The following is a 21,784-nucleotide window of genomic DNA, read 5'->3' as shown; positions in this document are numbered from 1 at the left end:
TATATATATATATATATATATATATATATATATATATATATATATATATATATATATATATATAAAATCTGTTCCTAGAAACAATCCCTAGAAATAATTCTTAGAAATCTTTAAGAGAATATAAAAAACTCTGTTATATAAAAAATTTTCTATATTATCCTAGGCAAGATGACATCTTAATGACATCTTAATGACTTCTTTAGACGTCATCTTGCTACCTGGGATAAATCATTTTCTTATTTTTAATTTCTCATAATTGGAATACTATCAGTAAATCGATTTTTTTGCCAAAAAGAAATTTATTACACTAATATTATTTACGTTGCGTTATTTTTTAGGTGCAATATGTGAAAGATCTTACGGTGCTTCCTTCTATCAAGAATTCCGATTGGAGTCAGGATTGTCACACCATTATTCGCGAATATTTTGAAAATCCAGCTTACTCTTTATTGAGTATATATTTAAACGTGGAAGGTGCGTTGAAGGTGCAACTGAGCGTTCCCGAAGAAAGCCACAGTGGCTTCGTGTATTTTCTGCGAACACCCTGGCACGTGTTTACCGTTGAAAATTTTCAAGCCACGGTAGTATTCGGTAGCATCAATCGCGATGCTATGATGTGCATATTGAAAACGATGGAAAATATGTACGTACCCGTTGCGTTAAACAGTGGCGAATGGCCAGAAAGTATCCTTTTTCTCTTTGAAATAATTGTTACAATCAAAAAGCTTGAAGAACAGTGCCAGTTCTTACAACTAAAAATATTATTATATTATTTATTATATAATTATAGTTACAATGATGTAATTACGAAGCTAATAATGAAGTTTCAGAAACTTCAGACTGCATTTTAAAAAGTATTATAATAGAATTAGTCGTCAAATCAATGAAAAGTTTCTTTAATGGAAATAGTTATCAGAAATAATCTGTTTCGCAATTTGCATAATTTTCTGATGTGCTTAACCGAGCGGGTTTACAAGCCAATGGGATTGACCAAGTTATACATACCAAAAGAGAAACTACCTGAAATCGCAATGTCCATGGACGAAAAACCAAGTTTGTCCGAAGAAAATAGACAGCGTGTTTCCGAGGAGCTGGATGAATCGGAGAAGGCATTGATAGAGAGACTCGAAGGGATCGTACGATGTTGGATTAGACAAATCCGTGAAGTACTGACGAGCACATCCGCGAACGAAACTAGGCAGATCGTGTTTGATGAACTGCAGTATTGGACGGCAATATGTTAGTTTCAAATATTATTCAAACTTATAAGCAATTATCGATTATCTTTTGCGTTTCGTTCACACACTTCCGTTTCGGTCTGATGTAAGGACACTGACCTTTTGATCCAGTTTCATTGAATATCAGTGTAACACAAGACCTCTCTTATGGAAGTAAAACACTTTCTCCAGACCGCAAATAAAAACCTGAGCGGAAAGAACGGCGATTGTCTCGACATTTCTAATATCGAATGCACTTCACTTTAAACGGAATTTTAGTTTTATTATTATCGATATATTTAAATTTGCATCTTTTAGAAAGCTAAAAGAAATAGAAATTATAATATAATCACTGAAAAAAATTCTTTTGAACCGATTAATTGTATTACAGAAATTTAATTAGAAATCTTGTTCCAAAATATTGAGAATTGAGGAATGAAAAAGGCGTTTATCTAAATTTTCTCAAAAAGGACATCTACTATAAACTCGATAAAACTTGAATTAAATTAAAAGAAAGTGTCTTATCTCTGTTACTTCCTGACATATTGATTCGCACTTTAACGTAAACTAAAAAGATGAATACAAATTAAATATAACAAGTATTGTGCTTCTAACTTATAAAACGTTTCGTTTGCAGATTTTGACCTGTGCTGTTTGCACGATCAGCTTTCGAATGAAGAAATTCAATCGATACTGCGTCTATTGGAGAACGTCTGTTCCCCAAGCGTGGACTCCTTTCATCTCTTGACTGTGCAACTTCATGAAGGATTGGAACAAGCGGCGTCTATTGTGACGTATCTAAAAGTTTTATCGGACGCCTGTAACGATCTGAAATGTCCAGATGAAATCGAGGAACCCGTGACGAAAATTATGCTTCTGATACTATTTATTTGGACGGAATCATCATTCTACAATATACCGTACGGTTCTACAGTTTCGCTTGCTAACTTTGCTTCTTAAAAGATCAATTAGATTAAATTTCTTTCTAGTCTTTCAATCAGATTGGATTTGTCTCTAGTCTTTTAAATCCTTGAGAACATACTTATACCTATTAATTATTTTATTAGAAGTTAAGAAACATTATTGGCAGAACTTAATTGGTAAAAAGAGATTTTTTATTTTAGAAGCAATATAGAAATACTTTGTCAAGCTGTGAGTGCTCAAGTGGTACAACAATGCAAAGAATACGTCGATTTACAAGCATTACTAGAGGGTGACGCGGAAAACGGGATAACTGTACTTCAGAAATGCATATCTTGCTGCCAAACATACAGAATTGTATACGATAAAGTGCGAATTTAGCCATTAATCGCCAAGTTTAACAAGTTTAAACTATCTGCTATCTATAAATTTCTCAACAATTAAGAAATACAACATTCGTGTCCCAGGAAATTAGTTAACTGTCGACATTAGCGAAAACAATAGACTGCAGTTAATTTAAGAAGAGTTAATTGAAATTGGCTTTGTCTTTGTAATTCTTTCAGAATCGCCACTTAAAACAAATTAATTGTAGGTCACGAGCATAACTGCAAGCATTAAATCGAATGGAGACTGGAGCGTGAACGTTCGCACGGTTTTTAATCGCGTCGACACATTTACACGAAGGTGTTATGATGTCATAGAGATATGTAATGCTTTAATAGTGTTTGGAAGGTAATGCGTAACAGCATATCTTATATGTAAATGCCTCAAGACGGAAATGTCTTAACGCGCGGTGATAATTGCATCAATCACGTAATATATAAATCCTAATACAGTCATATCAATTCAAAATAAAAAGTACGTGTGAGCCAATGGCTCGTATATACCACAGTTCCGTTAATTTTAATTTTAATTGCTAATTTGTTGTTTTATAAATTAGAATTGGTAAATAAATTCGCTAAAAAATTTCTATAGGCGCAACAAAGTGGGAATGATCGGAAGTGCGAAAGGTACACAATACGAAGCGTATTGTCGTAGAATAGAGGATTTATTTTACGAGAATTTGGACGAGATTAAACTGGTTCGTGACGACATTCTAGACGTTGCGAAATCTACATGGCTAGAGAATATGCAGAAGTTCAGGGACTCCATAATGGAATTGGAAAACATGGTCAAGACCCTGATTGACTGCATATTCGAGGAAGTTCAGAATGTCGAAGAGGGTATCGAAGCTATTTATGCTTTGCAGCGTTTCAAACATAGAGGATCTTTATGTGATACGTTATCGATGAAATGGGTACAGGTATGAAAAGAATTTATGAAGAATAATAAAAATAAAGATATAGAACTTTTCTTACAACTTGCATTGAGAGAAATTATTATGATAAATAAAACGTAAATAATAATGAATATAAAATTTTAAATGTAATATAAATATAATACAGATGAATATAGAATTGTATATATAAAATATTTTCTGAATACATTTTTAGGTTTGGAAAATATTTGGTGAAGAAATCAAGCATTGCAATAGCAGTATAACTTTGCACAAAGCTTATCATCCATTATTTCAGTATCATATGAAAGATGCTAATTTATTGTGTATCACTCGATATTTAGAACGATTGTTCCACATGATGATTGATGCGTCTGACTGGATAGGGGATTGTATAGCTGAGAAGTAAATCTTTGACTAATTTAATATTTTTTCTGTCTATTTGAATGTTTAGATATCTTGTGCAAATAAAATAATAAGGTATACATATTTTTAGGCATATATTGGAGCAATACAAACGAGTGATTACTGTTATTGATAATAAAAAATCGCACAACAAATCTTGAAATAAATTGACAAATAAAAAGTATTATACTATAAGTAAATTAAATATATGCATAAATAAAAAATTTGAACAAAATCAATGTTGTTTGAAATTGAAAAAATCTGTTGCAACAAAAGTTTCTTATCGTCTACTAATAGAACATATCCATTCTTCTTGACATCTACTAATAAAACATCCATAAATAAAAAATTTGAACAAAATCAATGTTGCTTGAAATTGAAAAAATCTGTTGCAACAAAAGCTTCTTATCGCATTGCGTAACGTACAAGGTGGCGCACGTGCACATGCATTCTGCATACGTTAGAAATGTATCGCTGAAGGAGCTTCCTCCTCTGTTTCCCACACATCATTGCGAGAATTAAATTCAATAAAATTACATCATTTCCAGATTATAAGATTTTTTCCGAACCAGCAATTATTTTTACGATTTGATGGGATAATAAAAATAACAATAAACGCTGCCTTAAATCGCAGGTCGTTTCAATTATTCTGAGTTTTTACAAATCCTTACCTTTTCAATGTGTAGTTACCCGCGAAAATTCCCTCTCAATCCGCTTGAAGTGCGCGGCGGTACGTGGACGCGGAACCAGTGATGAAAGGAATGGCAGGCATGGGTGACGTCACAAACCACGCGCTGCATCGATAGACTCGTACTTACATGTGTACCACCTCATGTAAGTATGAGTCTATCGGTGTCAGTCCATGACGTCCTTGCGCATGCGCATTGCGCACAAGGGCTTTTGGTCCGCTATTTATCTCAAACCTTTCATCACTGCGCGGGACTACGCAAAAGTCGAAACGCATGGACAGAAAGTCATATGCTGACTGCCGGAACGCAAGGAATCGAACTCAGCTGGATCGTCACAAACCGCATGGTACCTGCGATGGCTGACGAAACGAGAGAAGTGTTACTGAATCGCATAAAAGAACAAGGCGAGATCGTGCGGCAGTTGAAAGCTGCCAAAGCTAACAATACGCAGGTATACGACACTCCATTTTTTCTCCTCTTTTCTAGAGGATCTTGACGTTTTGTCTCTAACAGACATGTACGCATATTCTTTCTCTCTTTGAGTTCCGTCCCATTGATTAACATTAACCGTATCCCCTTCACTTGCTTTCACGGAATTATGTCAAAAGTACGTCCAATGTTTTTCTTCTTGTTATTTTACTTGGACTCAGACTTATCTCTATTGTCCTTTCATCCAAGGTACCGAGGTACGAATTCCAAAAAAATCGGATCAGCGTATTCGAACACGTCTTAACGTAACGGCGGTTAGACTGGAACTACGTTCGATGTTGCACAATATTTTACACAATAAACAACAATAATAGCATGTTTCACGAGTTTTATAAAGTTTCTTATCCATTGAGAAACGTTTCTATCTTCTGACATATTTAATATTTACACTTGCTTTCCCCTTTTATATTGTTGATATATTGATTTTATACTTTATTTTTAAACTAGTAGCTTTCTCCTTTTTCCTTTAAAATCTATGGTAAAGTATAAAAATGCACATGCAAATGTACATAATGGAACACTACTATTTATAATGATGAACAGGATGTGGCGGGCTTGAAACATTATACTGAATTCTGTTGTTAAAACTACTAAGTTCAAGATATATATTGTTCTGTTACCAATATATGAGCTTTGCTTCAGGAAAATATCTTTTCTCAGGAATGCAGAGCACAATCTGATATAAATGTTGATTTAGAAAGCTTAAACAATGATTTTGCGGATATCAGCTATGCGTGTGGTTGGTATCCAACATCTATAGATACTGAATTATTTGATACTTGTGCTATCCTTAATGATGAGCTTGCAAAATGGTCTCATCTGAATAGATGGTACATTAACATCAAAAGCTTTACTCATGAAGAGCGTCTAGCATTTCCTGTTGTGGAAACACCGCTCACTTCCCTGGCAGAAAAGACCAAACGCTTAAAAAGTACTTGCTACATTGGCCAAAATGTACTAGATAAAAAGGTGAGGCAGTTGGTTGCTTGCAAGCAGAGCTGTCATAAATTATATTTAACTGTTTAGGGAAGAATCAGCTTACTTCTCTTATTGAAACGCATAGATGGTTGCATGAGAAATTAACATATATGGACATAGCTTAAACATAGACGCTATTCTTGAAGGGAAGTTTATTAAAAAGACAATGTCTTTATTAATTATAGATAACAACAGTAATTTATGGCAGCCCCTTGCTAGCTTGCTTACTGATATTATTTCTGCTGTTTGGACTAGTCTGATAACCAACATTGAGGGGGCTTTTCTCTTTCATTCTGGTTGCCTTATAAATTCCTTCATCATTTGTGATGTTATCCCGCCTGATACGCGCCAATTCTTTCTCCATCATGTGGAAATATCGCAACATGCCGATGTCCACGTCATCACAGGTGGGTTACGACGTACAGTTATCGACGTACAGCTGGATAACTGACAAAGAGAATAATGTCATATTCATGTTTTAATTGCAAATTTGTTTTATTTGTTCGTAGATAGCGGAGGAAGTCGCTAAGTTATTGGATCTGAAAGCACAGTTAGGTGAGGAAAATGGTTGTCCTAACAAGCTCATCCTTAAAACGCCTAAAGGTACAAGAGATTACAGCCCAGAGCACATGGTACTACGAATGGGAGTTTTGGAAAAGATAATCGCAGTGTTCAAGCGCCACGGCGCAGAGACAATAGATACTCCTGTATTCGAGTTGAAGGTAAGAATTACTATTAGAAAAAAAATAGCACGCTGATGTTTTCACTTTATCAGTATTAGCATTGATTTTGTTTGCCATATAGGATGTTTTGACTGGCAAATATGGTGAAGATTCTAAGCTCATCTATGACCTAAAAGATCAAGGTGGGGAAATTCTCGCTCTTAGGTACGATTTAACAGTTCCTTTCGCAAGATATCTGGCAATGAGCAAAGTGGCTTCCATGAAAAGGTATCACATCGGAAAGGTCTATCGAAGAGATAACCCGTCCACAACAAAAGGCAGATACAGAGAGTTTTATCAATGTGTAAGTATGATATGAATATTACCAAATCATTTCCCATGAATGTTTTATATATTGCTATTTTTCTATCGATGCCTACATTTTTCTCAGGATTTTGATATCGCTGGCCAATATGATCCAATGATACCGGACGTGGAATGTATTCGGGTCGTGACAGAAGCGTTGGAGACTTTAGACTTGGGACCGTATATCATTAAATTGAATCACAGGTGCATCTTAGATGGCATATTCGCGGCTTGCGGCATACCACCGAGTAAATTCCGCAGTATTTGCTCTGCTGTAGACAAGTTGGATAAAAACTCTTGGGAAGAAGTGAAGAAAGAGATAATTGAAGAGAAAGGATTGGACGAGCATATCGCCGACAAAGTCGGTAAATATGTCTCTCAATCTGGCGGAATGGAGCTGGTAGCTGAGTTAAAAAAGGACAAGGACTTGATGAAGCAAGCTGCTGCTGTGCAAGGCTTAGATTCCATGGAATTATTATTGAAGTACTGTGATTTATATAAAATCTTGGACAAAGTAAAGTTCGACTTGAGTCTCGCGAGAGGTCTCGACTACTACACAGGTGTTATTTATGAGGCTGTGTTGTGCGGTATGTATATTAATTTTCTCATTCTCTGAAAAGAACAGTGTCATTTCTCAAAGAAACGGATACTTGCAAATTTTTATAATTACCAGTTAATTTTTAGAACCACTTTTATATTATATTTTTCATTAATTCTATTAGTAATCCTATTGGGTTGTGACACTATTTTCCGGAATTCGATTTTATCTATTTCATAAAGTTTGGTAATATTAATAATAATAATAATCAATAATTTCTTGTAGGAGACGACATTGGTGTTGGTAGCATAGCGGGCGGTGGTCGCTACGACAACTTAGTCGGCATGTTTGACAATAAAAGTAAAAATGTACCTTGCGTCGGTGTATCGCTGGGTGTAGAACGTATATTCAGTATCTTGGAGGCGAAACTGGCCGACAAAGGTTTGAAGATGCGTTCTATCGAGACTGAGGTATTTGTGGCCAGCGCGCAAAAAAATATGCATGAAGAGAGGATGAAGATATTGGCGGATCTGTGGGAAGGTGGCGTGAAAGCAGAGCATTCTTACAAAAAGAACGCGAAGCTACTGGCGCAACTGCAATTCTGCGAAGAAAACGGTATACCACTGGCAATAATTGTCGGTGAAGGCGAATTAGCGAAGGGTGAAGTTACATTGAGAATCGTTTCGACGCGAAAAGAGACTCGTGTGCCGCGCAACAACCTCATCGAGGAAGTACGGAAGCTGCTAGAGACATTATAACATCGTAGATCATAATAACTCACAATCTCAAGAGAATTGCGTCAGTACAAGAAAATCAGTAAGAAAACGTATTTATACTGCATTTAGTTTCATTTTAACCTCCGCGCACAGGAGAAAGTTTATTTATTACATTTGGATCGAATTTATCTTGTGTTATGTTGCGCGACAGTGTCGTTACTGTTAAGCGACTAGAATAAATATAATCTAACAATGTAACCTAACCATAGTAAACGAATCTACACAACGTCCACGACGTTCTGTATTCGTCACATAGCCAATTTTACAATCGGAATTTGCGATAGCAGTTTCGTGCTGCTGCTCGAGAAACCAAATACAATTTATAACTTATTTCGCAAGAAGTATTCAATAAAAGGTTACTTCATATATATTTCGTAAAAAGCGCTTTACTTCCTTTATTATCCGTCCGAGATTGTCAATCTTAAGATACGGCGGAATAAATATATTGTTATAGATTGCTTACGTCGCGCGCGTGCAGGCACCTGAGCGATTTTTTTCCATATAGCAATATCTAGTGAGATGAAATGAAGTATGGTTACAAGTAATTGTGATAAAGTATCGCGCACAATTACACGTAACTGACAATCTTTCAATTACGATATCAACTATTGATCTGTTATTTATCAGCGATTATCTAACGTAATACTGTACGGTAAACCCTCGAATTCACGGACTTTGTCTTAATAGATTCTGGACTTAAAGAAGTTCACCGGTGTTTTCCATTAATTTGATCGATATATCGCTATTTGCTATTTGCTACAATAATCTACTTGATATATATATTTTTACTAAGTTATATCTCATTTAATATTATTGGCTTTTAGGTCCATTAAATCGAGGATGTACTGTATTTATCATATCACAGAGTTTTTGATGTGCTACTGAATTTAAATTAAAACTTAATGGTTAATTCACATATTTCTTAATTTATATTACATCTAATAATTATCATTACTAAGTTATATAACTTACTAAGTTATTTTGTAATTTATAAATTGAATAACTTACTTGAAAAAAAGTACTATGTATCCGACTAGTTTGGGAAATTAAATACTTTTGTACACTGATGAAATTAATATGTCGCAAAGTTGATCGATTGAAGACATAATATTTCTTTCTGCAGCTCTTATGTCGATCAATGCGTATAACATTACATCATTTATTTCGGCTCTTGCTCGTGCATTGCCTAAATTATGCAGCCTCTTAAGGCGAAACACGAATATGCTAATTACTGCAGTAGAAAGTTCCCAAACCAGCACAGGTTAAAATTAATGTCAGTTCTTACGCACATGGGGATATGCGATACACGTAGGAAAATTGTGGGCAAGATAGATAGAAAGTTAGATACGAATAATCTTTGTAAGATCCGGAGGAAGATTTTTCAATCAGTTTTTCACGTCAAAATGAAGGTATTTCTAATTAATTATATTAATAAAATATTTAATCAAATATTTTTCTACGAATGAAAATGAAAAAAGAAAACCTTCTCCAGTATTTGAATATTCTGTCTAACTTGATTATTAATTTTCTGTTTTATCGCGTTTCGCATAAGGACTCTCAATTTTAATTTCTTTCAAGTCCATGTCTTCCTTTTGACCGGACCTCGTCATAGCTCTGTACTGTTCGAAAGGATTGACCGCCGGCCTTTCTATTATTACTTGCCGCGACGGTTTGTAAAAGTCTATCGACACGCTAGGTTTTTCTCTTTTCGATTCCGAACAACCGCTTGTCGAAGACGTCACGTTCAAGGAGTCTTGAGACTCATTTAAATTATCAATTATACATGCACTCACACCGCTTTGTTCCTTCGTTGCAGGCGGAGCTCCTGCCTTGACGTCTACATTCATTTCCTGTATTCTCGTTTGAACCGTTCTACCTAGTGTATCGTTAACATTCACAAGTCTCTGCTGAAGGATATTCTCATTGGAAGACGTCGAATTGTCGTGATCTCTGTTCCCTTGACAGCGCCTTCCACTGTCAGCGCGCGAGATCATAGTTTCGTTCGATGCCGCGAGTGATTTATCAGAAAGCCCCAAAACAAAGGGATTAATCGGGGAAGTCACATTTTCGCGATTATTCCACAACGATACTTGCTCTTCTCTCGAAGCCGCGGAAGCAGATACCCCGGCACTTCGAAGTTCGTTCTTCATACTTATCTCCTTGGCGGGCGACATGATAGTCACCGTTTTTTGGTTCACTCTGCTGATATCGACGAATTTGTTAGTGTTGTCCATGGCGAGTGGACTAAGAGGCGCCGGGCTCTTCTCGCGTTTACTGGTGTTAACGTCGCTGAGGCTGAAGGCTCTTACGCGACGCTGCAGATTTATTTGTCCGAGCTGCCGTTGAAGTATACCGGCTCTCCATTTCGGCGGTGGTTTCATCGTCGGGCTCGTCGGGCTGGTTTGAGCGCTGAGCTGTGTAGGTCTTATCGAAAAGCGCCGTATATTAGACGGCGGTTTGATTGGTGACGAAAAACCAAGCGGTCCTTCCATGTTCACGAGCGGTTCCTTCGGTGACACCGAGATGAAAGCTTCTGTGGGGGCGTAGGGTTCTTGAAGATTGCGTTCGTCTATCCTCAGGGTCAAGGGATGCAGATTCTGAAAAGTGTTTGTGTTCAATAAGAACAGAATTGGTTTCGCGAAAAAGATTTATATCGTCTTTACGTGATTTTACGTTTATAATATTTTCAAAATTAAAAATATACGTTATCAAACTCAATAGAATTAATTCGTCCATCATGGTCTTGTCATTGTGTTTTTCATAATAATTAATTTAATTATATACGCACAGAAATAATATTATATGCAAGAAGGATATTATCCTTAGAATTCTTGCACTTTCCTAGAAATTTAGCAAAAATGCGACTCAATTTATTAAGTTTAATTTGTAATGTTAAATTTAGTTTATAAAATATATGCTCTCAAAAAAAAATTGTTTTCAATTTTTATTAAAATTTTTAAATTGTAAAGTTTTCTCTAAAATTTAATTCTAATTTATAATTGATTCGAGATTTTAAAATATGTTATATACGTTAACTTTTTTAATCTGTATCTCGTAAAAACATGATCCTTAGTGAGTGTAAACTTACCGGCAATCGCGCTGATCCATAATCAGGAGGCGTGGGAGGACTCACTGGAGTTGCTACCGGTCTGAGGGAGAATCGTCTAGGCTTCACAGCGACACTTTCTTTTCTGAAGAAAAACGGTGTGTTAGAACCGGAATAATTGCTCTCAGGCGTCTTCAGGGACACTCTTCTGCTCGACTGATAAGACTGCGGCCCCGTCACTGTATTTTGATTACTTTGTGCCCCTGATCCGGACGAATTAGACGAGAAGAGGGTAAACAGACTGGGCAACTTAGGCGGTGTCAAACTTGCTGTTCCTAATTTTCTCTTTGGTTTCTCAATATACTCATCAGGAACCGTTCCCACTCTCGCATGAAGAGCGGTCAACGCTCTGAGGAAGTCCGCTAAGCTTGTCTCTTCCAACAAAGTATTACCTTCCAGGTAATTTGACAAGTTGCCGCCGGTGTGCGTGTAGTATTTTTTCGCAGTTGAGTCGCGTCTCTCGTCCACGTACGAATGCAATGGACTAATTGAGTTTTGCTGGCTGTTCTTCTCATTGTCCTCTACGACAATCTTGTCCGTATTCTTCATATTGGAACCAGTGACCGACTTTTTACTTTGTCTTCTCCATCGGGGGAAGAAATTCTTTGTAGCGGAGATCGGTAACGCAAACGACGGGAATCTGTAAGATTTGCCATTGCTGTCCTTCGACGCGGGCAGAGGAGTCGTGTTGCGTTCCTTCATCAGCTCTTGCAACTTCTTCGTTGCCGCTGGACCGGACCAAGTCCACTCGCTGCTTTCCTGAGGGACATTAAAATCGTTCTTCGTGACATGGAGACGCACTTCGCTAGTCGCTCTTGATCGGGGCTTCGTAAACGGAAACCTCTCGCCGCCGATCCTCCATTGGGAGATTTTCGGCAAGCCTTGCTTCGTAGAAGTGGACGAGTCTACCGTTTTGCACTGATCGTTTTGCGGATCAACTTGAGTTGACTGATCCTCATCTTGGTCCCAATCGTTCATGTCGTCCGATGACATCGGTGGCGGTATGTAACCGAGGATGTTCACCAAGCGTGCCAAGAGCTCTGCTGGTTGCACCATAGCGTGCGCGGCGAAAGTTGCGGTTTTGTCTATCCTTTGCAGATCTGTCTCGGACACCACGCGCGTAAGCTCATCCTGTAAGAATAGTTAATCAGTTAATCCTACAAGAAGTTAATAATATTAATTTTGAAAATGAATGAGAATCATTTGAATAAAAGGAGAACTCGTACAAATATATTCATTAGGGGATATTTAGAAATTATTATATGCTTAATAAAAGATTATAGTATTAATAAAATTTAAATATAAGCCTAAAATAAAAAATAAAAACCTATAAAAATATAAATATAATCATGAATAAGAATATTTATTACATACCGTCGGTACTACTTCGCTGTTGGCTCGTCGTCGAGGATGGGGTGGTGTATAATTCTCCATGCATCCGCCTATCGTTAAATTACGAAGATCCGGGAAGCTGTTGCTACGCGCAAGTTTCGCCAGAGGTGTATCGTACTCGTACTCGTCTACATACACTCTCTGATAAACGAGCGAGAGACATCGATTAGTTTACGATGATGTCGAAGACGGATAATATTAATCGCATTTTCAGAAATCATTATTTTCGCACAATCTTTTTCTATAAATGTGTTTTAATGTATTATTAATGATTCTTCTAAAAATGAAAAATAATTAGATGTGGAAAAATATAGAAAATGAGGTTTGTTGGGCAACGAGATCACTTACCTTGACCTTAGAAAGCTGTAACTCATTGAAAACGCGGCGCAGATAGTTGACTTCTTTGTTAAACTCGTTCCAAATCTTGCTCTGCGTGTGCTTGAGATTCATCGCCAGTTTGTGTTCGAGCCTCGTAATCTTTTTGCTGCGCATTCCACGAGCGATGAACGTCATTATCATAACGATGTAACCCAGTCCAAAGGAGATCCAGCAGATTAGAAATGTTTTGTACATGATGAATAATGGACCGCTGCCTTTCGTGTTGTCCTGGCCTGCAAAATTCAATCAGAGAGTCGGAACGATGAAATATATCTTATTCATTCACTTCACTTAGAAAATATTTACTAGCTTTAATTTTGAATGATCTTATTTTTCAGTGCAAATATTAATCTTTAATTTTTTTTTAATTTGAAAGTATAGAGAACTACTTACATATTCCAATCCTATAATTCCACACGCAAGCATGTAACAATAAAAATACTTTTTTTCAGACAGACGTATAAGTGCGCAGATCATAGATTTAAACGCAATCGATGTATGTGATAAGAACACAAGTGTATATACGCGTATCAATCAGGAACGCTGACAGAACTTATCGAATGTTATACTTTCAAGTAACCCAGTATTATCAAATCGTAAACCGGATCGGCCTTACTTTTAATTTAAATTTATCTTGAATTTTGTCGAGAATAAATGATATGATAATTTTTTATTTATCCGCTTTTTCGTTAAAAAACATGTCTTTACATCAAATATTTTTTTCAATCCTTGATAAACTTCTACAAATATTTTCGACTATTATTTTTTTCATTCTATCGTCACTTCACCGCTCGAGACGTTGTTTTTGCAATTTCTTCAGAAGCGAGATAGTCTTATTCAGAACACAAGTGCACCTATAGCTATATAATAGATTATGTAACGAGCACGGGTATGATATAAACGTTAACAGTTGCTCTCGTTTCATAGTCGATCACATTGTAGCAATCGTTACACCTTTTCGATACATTTAGTCGTACGTTTATCTCCTGTAGTTTAGCCATACATATGAATGAATAAATAATCCAAATGATATCATATCGTTTATAGAATATATAAGCGAGTGAAATCACGCTTCTAAGAATATACCGAGATCACCAAATCCCGCAACATGTCTTAGGATCATTGCAGAACAGAATCTCAGTTATCGATAAAGAGAAAAAAATAAGCTAATCGTCAGCGGTAAAGCCGTCTGAAAGACACGAGAGTACTTGCACATCTCCGGGAAATCGATAAGATAGAATATTTACCCGCCACGATATCGCCGAAACCGATGGTCGTCAGTGTAACGAAGGCATAATAAACCGCCTCGTCGTATGTCCAACCCTCGTAATGCATGAATAAGAACGCCGGGAAGAAGATAAAAATGATGAAGCCGGGTGTCAAGTACATGAAGATCTGCGCAGCTAAGCCCACTTTGCGCGTCTCTAACGACATCGGTTTCTTGTCGGACTGGCTTTGCTTGTAGGATTTGTACTTGCGATGAGCCTTGATGAACACCTGGCTAAAGAACTCACCCAGCTGCGTCAGCAGGATTCCGTTCATGGGGATGCCCACCAGGCCGTAGAAGATCATCAGAATACGACTGAGCGTGTTCGTGGGCGCCAGATTGCCGTACCCTGCAAGTTAGATTTTGTAAAAATTAATAAGTCAGAAAGAAATAACACAATAAATCAACATGATTTTTTAAATTGACATTCGCAAAGACACGTTTTTAAGAAACGTCCTATGTTTTTCAACGTCTAGTTGTTTCTCAGAATTCTTCGAGTTTAAAGTAGAAACTTAAAACTCTTCATTCACACATATTTGAATATATGCCTACCGATAGTACTGACGACCGTGTAAGCGAAGTAGAAGCTGTTGTAAAAGTCCCATCGCTGACGGTCTACTTCGCCTTCGGTGTAATTGTACACTGACTTGCCGCAGTACACGGTGAGCTTCTGCAAGATCTCATGTTGATCGTGAATATAACCGGGCATATAGTGTTGGTGCAGCAGTGCTAAAAATCACACGCATACGTATGCCTTTCAGAAGAGCGGAGCCGCGTTTCGGGCGATATAATCATCTTAGACTTATCTGCGGGATAATAATAGGATAATCTCTTCTTTACACAAGATGCTCGCGGTCCTTTCCGAGCCGTATTATTTTCGAAAGAATTGCCACACGCTATCTTATCGACTAATATTTGTCGTTTTATATTGCCCGTTTGCACAAACCTTGCCTGGACCTTTCGCCCACATACACACACACACCACACACACACACACACACACACACGTACGCACTCACATACAAGCGGTAACTACACCTGAACGAATTTCACCACAGTACATACGCGCGATCATTGCCGTCGTTGTATGCGCGACAAGCAAGCGTTTGCTCTCACGTGCATTCTCCGCGCGTCTCCCAATGTTCCTCTTTCTTTATTAAAATCTTAATATTCATCGAAATAATTCTTGTTTATTAAATATAATATTATTGTTAACGCCTTGATCGTTAAGTCTCTCATCGTTTTTGTCCGCAAATCTCATTTACTATCTGATACTGCAAAAATTAAAAATCAAGATTACGAAGTCCCGGAACACGCGAATAATCTTTCGCTTATTCGAGAAAGTTAAAATAGTAAATTTGAATTGACAAGATCGACAAAACTAAATGAAAAATTTGATAACTCCGTCGAGACATATAATCTCGATTTTCGTACAATTATCGTTTATTTCTCCAATGTCGGTGATTTACTGGGATATCATATTCTTATGCTGCATATTCTTATGCAGCGGGATTCTCTCTCCGCGAGATCAAGGCTGGAAACAAGGACGGAAATAATTTAAAAGATCTTATACTTATTCACATCGCGTGTGAATTCAGAATTTCTTGTTCCTCATTATCGCGCGAGAAGGGAGATGACAGGAAAAAACATTAAAACGGATATCGCCGGTTTTGTCAGGATGCGGTGATTTCGACGGGAGTGGTGGACGAGATAATGATTTCGTAACTAGTTGACCCTCTGTTGACACTGACACTGGCCCTCTCTCCGGTACGACATTGTGACCAGCGGGGCTATTTGAATAATGCCCTTTCTTGCGATAACAATAGCACGGGGCACGGTCATGAATACAAAGCCCAATGACGCCGAGTAGCCGGACAGACTTCCCGGCTATTTAATGAAGTGGTTCGCGTTATAAAAGTTTCCGTGCATTTCTACGCGATTAATGTCCGTTTCTACCGACGTCGTTTAAACCGCAATCAAAGTTTAAGTCTTTGTCTGAATAAAGTTTAAACTTAGATTATTCGTCTGTTGATAGAAACAAACATAACTCGACTTATATTCGGTGAGCCGACGAGAGCGCGGCGATCAATCACTCCAGAGGAGACGACAACCTCGACGATGAAAACCGTCTCGTTTGAAAATATGCGAGGCTAAGTGTATGGTGAGTTTCAGATGCTTTGTACGCTGGACTCGTCCGCTGTATGACTGCGAGCGCTTACATTATCGCCGAAATCTCCAAGCAGATCGCAGGTAATCGCGTAATAATGGACAAATAAGTCGCGAGTCATGCAAAGTCGTTTGAGAAACAATGTCTTCCTGGTACTAGATTGTTTCGTTGACACTAAGAGATATTGAACTGTAATCTTGGTATGAACAAAATCTCGAGAATGTCTTTTTATCATTCCGTAATAAGGCCGCGCTACATCTCGAACCATTTTCAGAAAAAAAGACATAGTGATGTAATTATAAAGTGACAACTACATGAATTTTATATAGAATTAATGTATATAATTTAATACACAATTCTTTGTAATTATTGTAACTGAAGCTTTAGCTGCAATAACTATAAATTAATTTATTAAATTATATACGTTAATTCTACGTACAAAACTCGCACACTTGTCACCTGTATAGTTCCCATTATCATGTGTTTTTCTGAGCGCATGGAGCCAGATGTTTTCGATTAACATAAATTAAAGACATCCTTTAACTTTTGATTAAATTCGAATTAAGATTAAATTCCTTTAAATTTCGTATTATATATATATATATATATATATATATATATATATATATCATATTAATAAAGATACAATGCCAAATTTACGCAGAAGATAATGTTTCGAATCAAAAACGTTGACATTTTGAGCGACTAAACGACGCGACGCGTGATGCAAAATATATCGATAGTTCAACGGCGTATGTGCATATATGCAATTCCACTCGCGTTTATGTGATTGCGCTCGCGCTTAGTTTTTTCCTTGATGTCCGCCGTTATCATGATGCTTGTCGATTGGAATAATTTCAGAAATAAGGACGTTTAGTTTACTTCATCATTGCAATCAGTCGCGAATATAAATGGAATGAAGCGTGACACGTACGAAATGAGTTCCCCTCTAATCCGGAAACCGTTTCTCTTTGGCGGAAACGTCAAGGAAACTCATCGTTTGTTACAAGTTGTTAGTTACTAATGCAAGTTTTGAATTAACGAATGCTTCCCTGTGACGAATTCTCAAATTATCAATCAATTTATTGAAGTATAAACTCGAGCTTAAACGAAGAATCTCAAGGTTGTACTATTCATTCGCACTTCTCGAGGACTTTTTTATCTTCAACAATGCGTCGCTGAAGTATTAGTCTCGACACGTTTTCGCCAAGGAACAATCGACTCCTGATCAATCGAGGAATTCGCGAGGAAGATGAGGCTCAGTAGAACCGAAGGCACTTCGCGAGTCAATTCACAGAGCAGCGTATAAGCCCGGATAACGCGATTTCGTCAACGTTCTTGTGGCATTACGGACTTCGTTGATTAACGGATTAATGATTGCGCAATCTTAATGAGCTCTAAATGCGATCCTGATGCAAGCCAGCTGACACCGCCGTCGCTCGTTATTTATCGCTGATCTCGACGTGCCGATGTCGATCTCACCATTGATCTCAATACGTTCCAGCTTGGCCTGGGCATTCTGTTCGATCTCGTGGTGACCCTCGATATGGTAGAAGATGAACGCGCCCAGCAGCAGGTAAGTGAGGAACAGCATCAGCAGGACTAGCCATTGCTTCTTGGACATTCTCGGCCGTCAGAAGACTGCGATGCGACAGTGGAGTCGAATAATTATAGTTGAGTCTGGTGGCGATGAGCGATCCTGATTGTGCGAGCGATCCCGCGGGGACGATCGAGCACGTCAAGTGATCATAATCCCTTCGTTAGAAACACGTGGTAGTCTTTGACATTGTCGCTGTCTCACCTTCGTGCTAATGAAACCAAGCCGGCCAGGCTTGCACTTGGCTTGCTCGTCACAAGCGTACTAAGTCTCCGGTGCGCGCGTGTGTCTCCCTTTTACGGTTCCTTACGAGCCGACGACGACCGTATCGATGACGGTAACGAGTTCTCGAGGACGATGTTATCACCGGTTCGATATCATCGATTCGTCACGAATCTTCTTCGTCGATGGCAACGACGCGAGATACCGCATTCTGATCTAGCTGTTGCTGTTGTTGTTGCTGCTGCTTGATCGCCATCGCTCTCGAATGGATGACTTGAGTCCCGGTTTCCTTTAGTGAAGACGGCCCAGTCAGGTTCCCGAACTCTGCAAACAGAAAATCGCTGTCAAGTGAAAATCGGATCAAGTGCTTTCTGATTTGTTCGGTCAACATAGCGATAATGATGGATAAGGGGTAGCACTGTGTGCCTCGGCAAAACTCGAGAGCTATATATTAAGAAAAATGTCGCGGTATCCTTTTGATTTAATTAATGGCGATGACATGGGTTAATGGCAATGACATGAGCTATACGTCAGAAGACAACGCGAGTGTTGAAATGTTAAACAGAAATCGTGACAACTGATCGAAGATTGATAATACCTTCTCAGCACACTTTGAGGCACGCGATCGCACGTCGCGATCGCGTCTGTTGCGCGAATCTGAATATGTTTGTTCGATCGATTAATTAGGTCCGTGCGCGACGGAACGATTTAACAGTTCGCGGAAGAGAACGGTCGGTGAACTCCTTCATTTATCTGATGCTCGAGGAATCGTCTGTAACGCGCTTTCGAGTTGCCAAAAGCACTCCTTCGACGATACCTTCAGTTGCGCAATGCACTCAGCTACTAACAACGAACACCATATATCCTGCCAGCCGATCGCGGAGCAACAGCGATCGATTTTTGCCATAGCGCAAGGATGATTTATGGCGCGAAGAGACAACGCGCGTGTCTCTCGAGTGTGCACTCGGCAGTCTCGTTTGGTCGCGTCGACTTAAGTGGCATTGCTCGCGAATTCGCATAAATTTGCGTGTTGCACGAAGTGCGGAGGCCAAGGAGCCAGGAGGATCTTGAAGTCCACGGAAAGTGGAGGACACGTGGTATCGCTCTTGGTAAAATGGTAAAAGGTAGAGCCTCTCATTTCGTTGAGAGGTTTCGAGGAAGATTTGAAGTTCAAGGTTCCAATGATCACTCGCTAATTAATTACAAGCATGTATTGCTGACGCGATGTACAACATGGTGATCTACAATGCGCTTTCCAGGCGAACGTAAAACTGCCGATCGTCGGCGATCCGTAGCGACATCGGCGACAGCCTGCATGCTCGATTTGTCTTGATCTTCTTACGTTATTGCGTATACATCCATAAATATGATTTATGACGTGCAAGGAACGCCTCGACTGCATCGTCTTGCGCGTCGATCTCTATTTGCTAATAACGCTGATGTGGACACCGCTCGTTCACGTACACGCCCGAGAAAATTGACATTCCATTTGGAGGTCGGAGGCTCTTTGCAACAAAGGCTCCTTACGAATTTTGGATCTCCACGGAAAGACCTTTGTTTTGTTGACGAGACTTCATAAAGAAATTTAAGAATTTTAGAGAAAATTGCAGAAAGAACGAGCCTCTTTGCAAGAAAAGCCAACGACTACAAGAGTGTCAATTTTACATTACTTATAGACCATTCATATACTGAGAGGAAAAATGTTTATAATACAGTAAATATTTCTTTGATAGAAAAGTATTAATAACATATTTATTTAAATTTAAATTTTTATTTAAATAGAATAAACAATTGCTTTCATGGGAAGCTAAAATTGTCTTAAGATTTTAAGAAAATATATATTTTCTTATTTGAAAACTATTTTATATATTACCATAAGTAAATATGCTATTAATATTTATAGTAAATCAATATTTATTATATCTTAAATATATCTTAAATATTTTTTTCTCAGTGTATAAATCTTTCATTTAAATGAAAGAATTTGCTTTTATTATCTAGGACCACATTGCTCCTATACCTAGGATATATATATGCGCGCGCGAGGAATCTTAAGCAATAACTCATAAGATTGCAAAATAGATTTGGCGTACAAGTTTAACAATTGTTGCTTATCTCTAATGCGAAACGCTCTCTGGGCCTCTTTGTCTTTCCTTGACGAAAGAATAACACCAGTTGTCGCGAATCTCCGACGAACTTAACGATCGATCACGCTAGTATGGATCATCGCCTCTAATTGACGAGATAAATTTGCGAACGCGTTTCGTGTGCGGATATTTCCTTTATTCGCGAAATGAACACAAATTGCGATCAATTTATCGCGTTATTCTTTTCTCAAGTACAATTCGCGGCTTTTCTGCTATCGTACATTCGGATGAATCGCATTCGAGAATATTTTGGCTCAATCTTATTTGATAAATTGCACAGCTTATTTTTTCAATCGCAATGTTATTAAATAATTACAATAATCTTATTCTTTACTGCCGCTTTTTAAGCGGAGATTTTATCCGGTAACGCAATTATGCCACCGTCTCATAGCACATCGGTAATAATTATAAATCTCGCTTAGTCCGTAAGTTTGAAGCGCGAATGACACGCTGCAATGCAGGTTGAAATGATTAGTTGTAGTAGACGACATTTTACGAGCGCGTTTTAACTTGAATAATTTTATGGCTGTTAACGGCCATTTAACAACTGTTATTATCTTCCATTTACTGCACACGTCGTGTCGGTCCAAGCTGCGGTTAAAATATGTCGATACTAATACACATGCGCTAATTAATGTAACAGTTCACGGAGAAATATGAAGTATCCCTCACGTGGTCTCTACTTGTCGTATCGATCAAATTATGATTAACAACTAATATTCAGAAGAAGAATGTGCGAATGTCCATATATTCGGCGGAGATTATGTAGGTTACATAATATCTGTCTAGAGTCGCATGATAAAATTAAATTCGAGAATACAATATCAATGGTTCGCGAAAATACACAGATTCCGTTTAAAATTTTGCTAAAACACAGCGCGTTTATTCTTTATTATTTTTAGGCACGATATGACAGAATTTTGATATATCGCAACATCCTTCTATGTAGAATCACAAACATACTTTTTTCAATTAATTGATTTGAACACATGTTCGATATATCAAAAATTGTGCGACAGTACCGGATACCGAAAGGTATTTTCGATCGTAATCGTAGTAACGTAATAGCAATCGAGCATGGGATTATAATTACTAAGTTAAAGGACAGGTTCTTTCATCGATCGATTGATCTTCAACGATTGATAGTCACGTTACCGCGTTTGAAAATTTGTTTAGCACGTTATTTATTAA

The 21,784-nt window shown here is 37.9% G+C and overlaps 4 protein-coding genes across 8 annotated transcripts in view; 2 read left to right on the top strand and 2 right to left on the bottom strand.

The window, feature by feature from the left end:
- Positions 1-4,065, top strand: part of LOC116845261 (dynein heavy chain 2, axonemal) — an 8,347-nt gene extending 4,282 nt beyond the window's left edge. For 2 of the 3 annotated variants that reach the window (XM_032817751.1, XM_032817750.1), the window contains exons 4-11: positions 339-684; positions 910-1,239; positions 1,855-2,137; positions 2,342-2,507; positions 2,731-2,870; positions 3,114-3,441; positions 3,632-3,819; positions 3,911-4,065. In XM_032817751.1, coding sequence (XP_032673642.1) covers positions 339-684; positions 910-1,239; positions 1,855-2,137; positions 2,342-2,507; positions 2,731-2,870; positions 3,114-3,441; positions 3,632-3,819; positions 3,911-3,980 — 1,851 coding nt within the window. In that variant the 3' untranslated portion in view covers positions 3,981-4,065. Of the gene's footprint in view, positions 1-338; positions 685-909; positions 1,240-1,854; positions 2,138-2,341; positions 2,508-2,730; positions 2,871-3,113; positions 3,442-3,631; positions 3,820-3,894 lie in introns of all 3 variants that reach the window. The other variant, XM_032817752.1, reaches the window with a different exon arrangement.
- LOC116845266 (guanine deaminase) overlaps positions 1-4,634 on the bottom strand; it is a 9,778-nt gene extending 5,144 nt beyond the window's left edge. Inside the window, exon 1 of the mRNA XM_032817770.1 lies at positions 4,491-4,634. The gene's annotated coding sequence lies outside the window, so the exon portion shown is untranslated. The remainder of the gene's footprint in view (positions 1-4,490) is intronic.
- Positions 4,635-4,750: 116 nt separating this feature from the next.
- Positions 4,751-8,696, top strand: LOC116845262 (histidine--tRNA ligase, cytoplasmic). Of its 2 annotated transcripts, XM_032817753.1 has the most exons (6): positions 4,751-4,959; positions 5,658-5,966; positions 6,485-6,697; positions 6,780-7,001; positions 7,089-7,590; positions 7,827-8,696. In XM_032817753.1, the coding sequence occupies exons 1-6, from the start codon at positions 4,798-4,800 to the stop codon at positions 8,297-8,299; spliced, it is 1,881 nt and encodes a 626-aa protein (XP_032673644.1). In that variant the 5' UTR covers positions 4,751-4,797; the 3' UTR covers positions 8,300-8,696. The 2 variants fall into 2 exon arrangements, with proteins under 2 accessions (XP_032673644.1, XP_032673645.1); XM_032817754.1 differs by lacking the exon at positions 5,658-5,966 and having other exon boundaries at positions 4,754-4,959.
- Positions 8,686-18,847, bottom strand: LOC116845260. 2 transcript variants are annotated; one of them, XM_032817748.1, is made up of 7 exons: positions 18,110-18,847; positions 15,013-15,189; positions 14,708-14,809; positions 13,164-13,426; positions 12,798-12,956; positions 11,406-12,554; positions 8,686-10,914 (listed from the first exon to the last, which is right to left on the bottom strand). In XM_032817748.1, exons 1-7 carry the CDS (start codon positions 18,249-18,251, stop codon positions 9,838-9,840), a joined length of 3,069 nt encoding a protein of 1,022 aa, XP_032673639.1. In that variant the 5' UTR covers positions 18,252-18,847; the 3' UTR covers positions 8,686-9,837. The 2 variants fall into 2 exon arrangements, with proteins under 2 accessions (XP_032673639.1, XP_032673638.1); XM_032817747.1 differs by having other exon boundaries at positions 14,441-14,809; positions 18,110-18,251.
- Between the last annotated feature and the right edge of the window lie 2,937 nt (positions 18,848-21,784).

Source organism: Odontomachus brunneus, unplaced genomic scaffold (genome assembly GCF_010583005.1).
Source record: "Odontomachus brunneus isolate Ranch 3 - 2012 unplaced genomic scaffold, Obru_v1 Obru_scaffold_050, whole genome shotgun sequence".
Lineage (NCBI taxonomy): Eukaryota > Metazoa > Arthropoda > Insecta > Hymenoptera > Formicidae > Odontomachus > Odontomachus brunneus.
Note: the sequence above shows the minus strand (reverse complement) of the source record. Positions and strands in the feature narration are given on the sequence as shown.

Bases quoted from the DNA above. Each gene is read 5' to 3' on its own strand.
- LOC116845260 (XM_032817747.1), bottom strand. From the start codon at position 18,251: ATGTCCAAGAAGCAATGGCTAGTCCTGCTGATGCTGTTCCTCACTTAC. The intron at 15,190-18,109 runs GTGAGATCGACA...TGTGATTTTTAG, and splicing joins GGAACGTATTGAGATCAATG to CACTGCTGCACCAACACTAT. The intron at 12,555-12,797 runs GTATGTAATAAA...CTATTCTTACAG, and splicing joins ACAGCGAAGTAGTACCGACG to GATGAGCTTACGCGCGTGGT.
- LOC116845262 (XM_032817753.1), top strand. From the start codon at position 4,798: ATGCTGACTGCCGGAACGCAAGGAATCGAACTCAGCTGGATCGTCACA. The intron at 4,960-5,657 runs GTATACGACACT...ATCTTTTCTCAG, and splicing joins CCAAAGCTAACAATACGCAG to GAATGCAGAGCACAATCTGA. The intron at 7,002-7,088 runs GTAAGTATGATA...CATTTTTCTCAG, and splicing joins ACAGAGAGTTTTATCAATGT to GATTTTGATATCGCTGGCCA.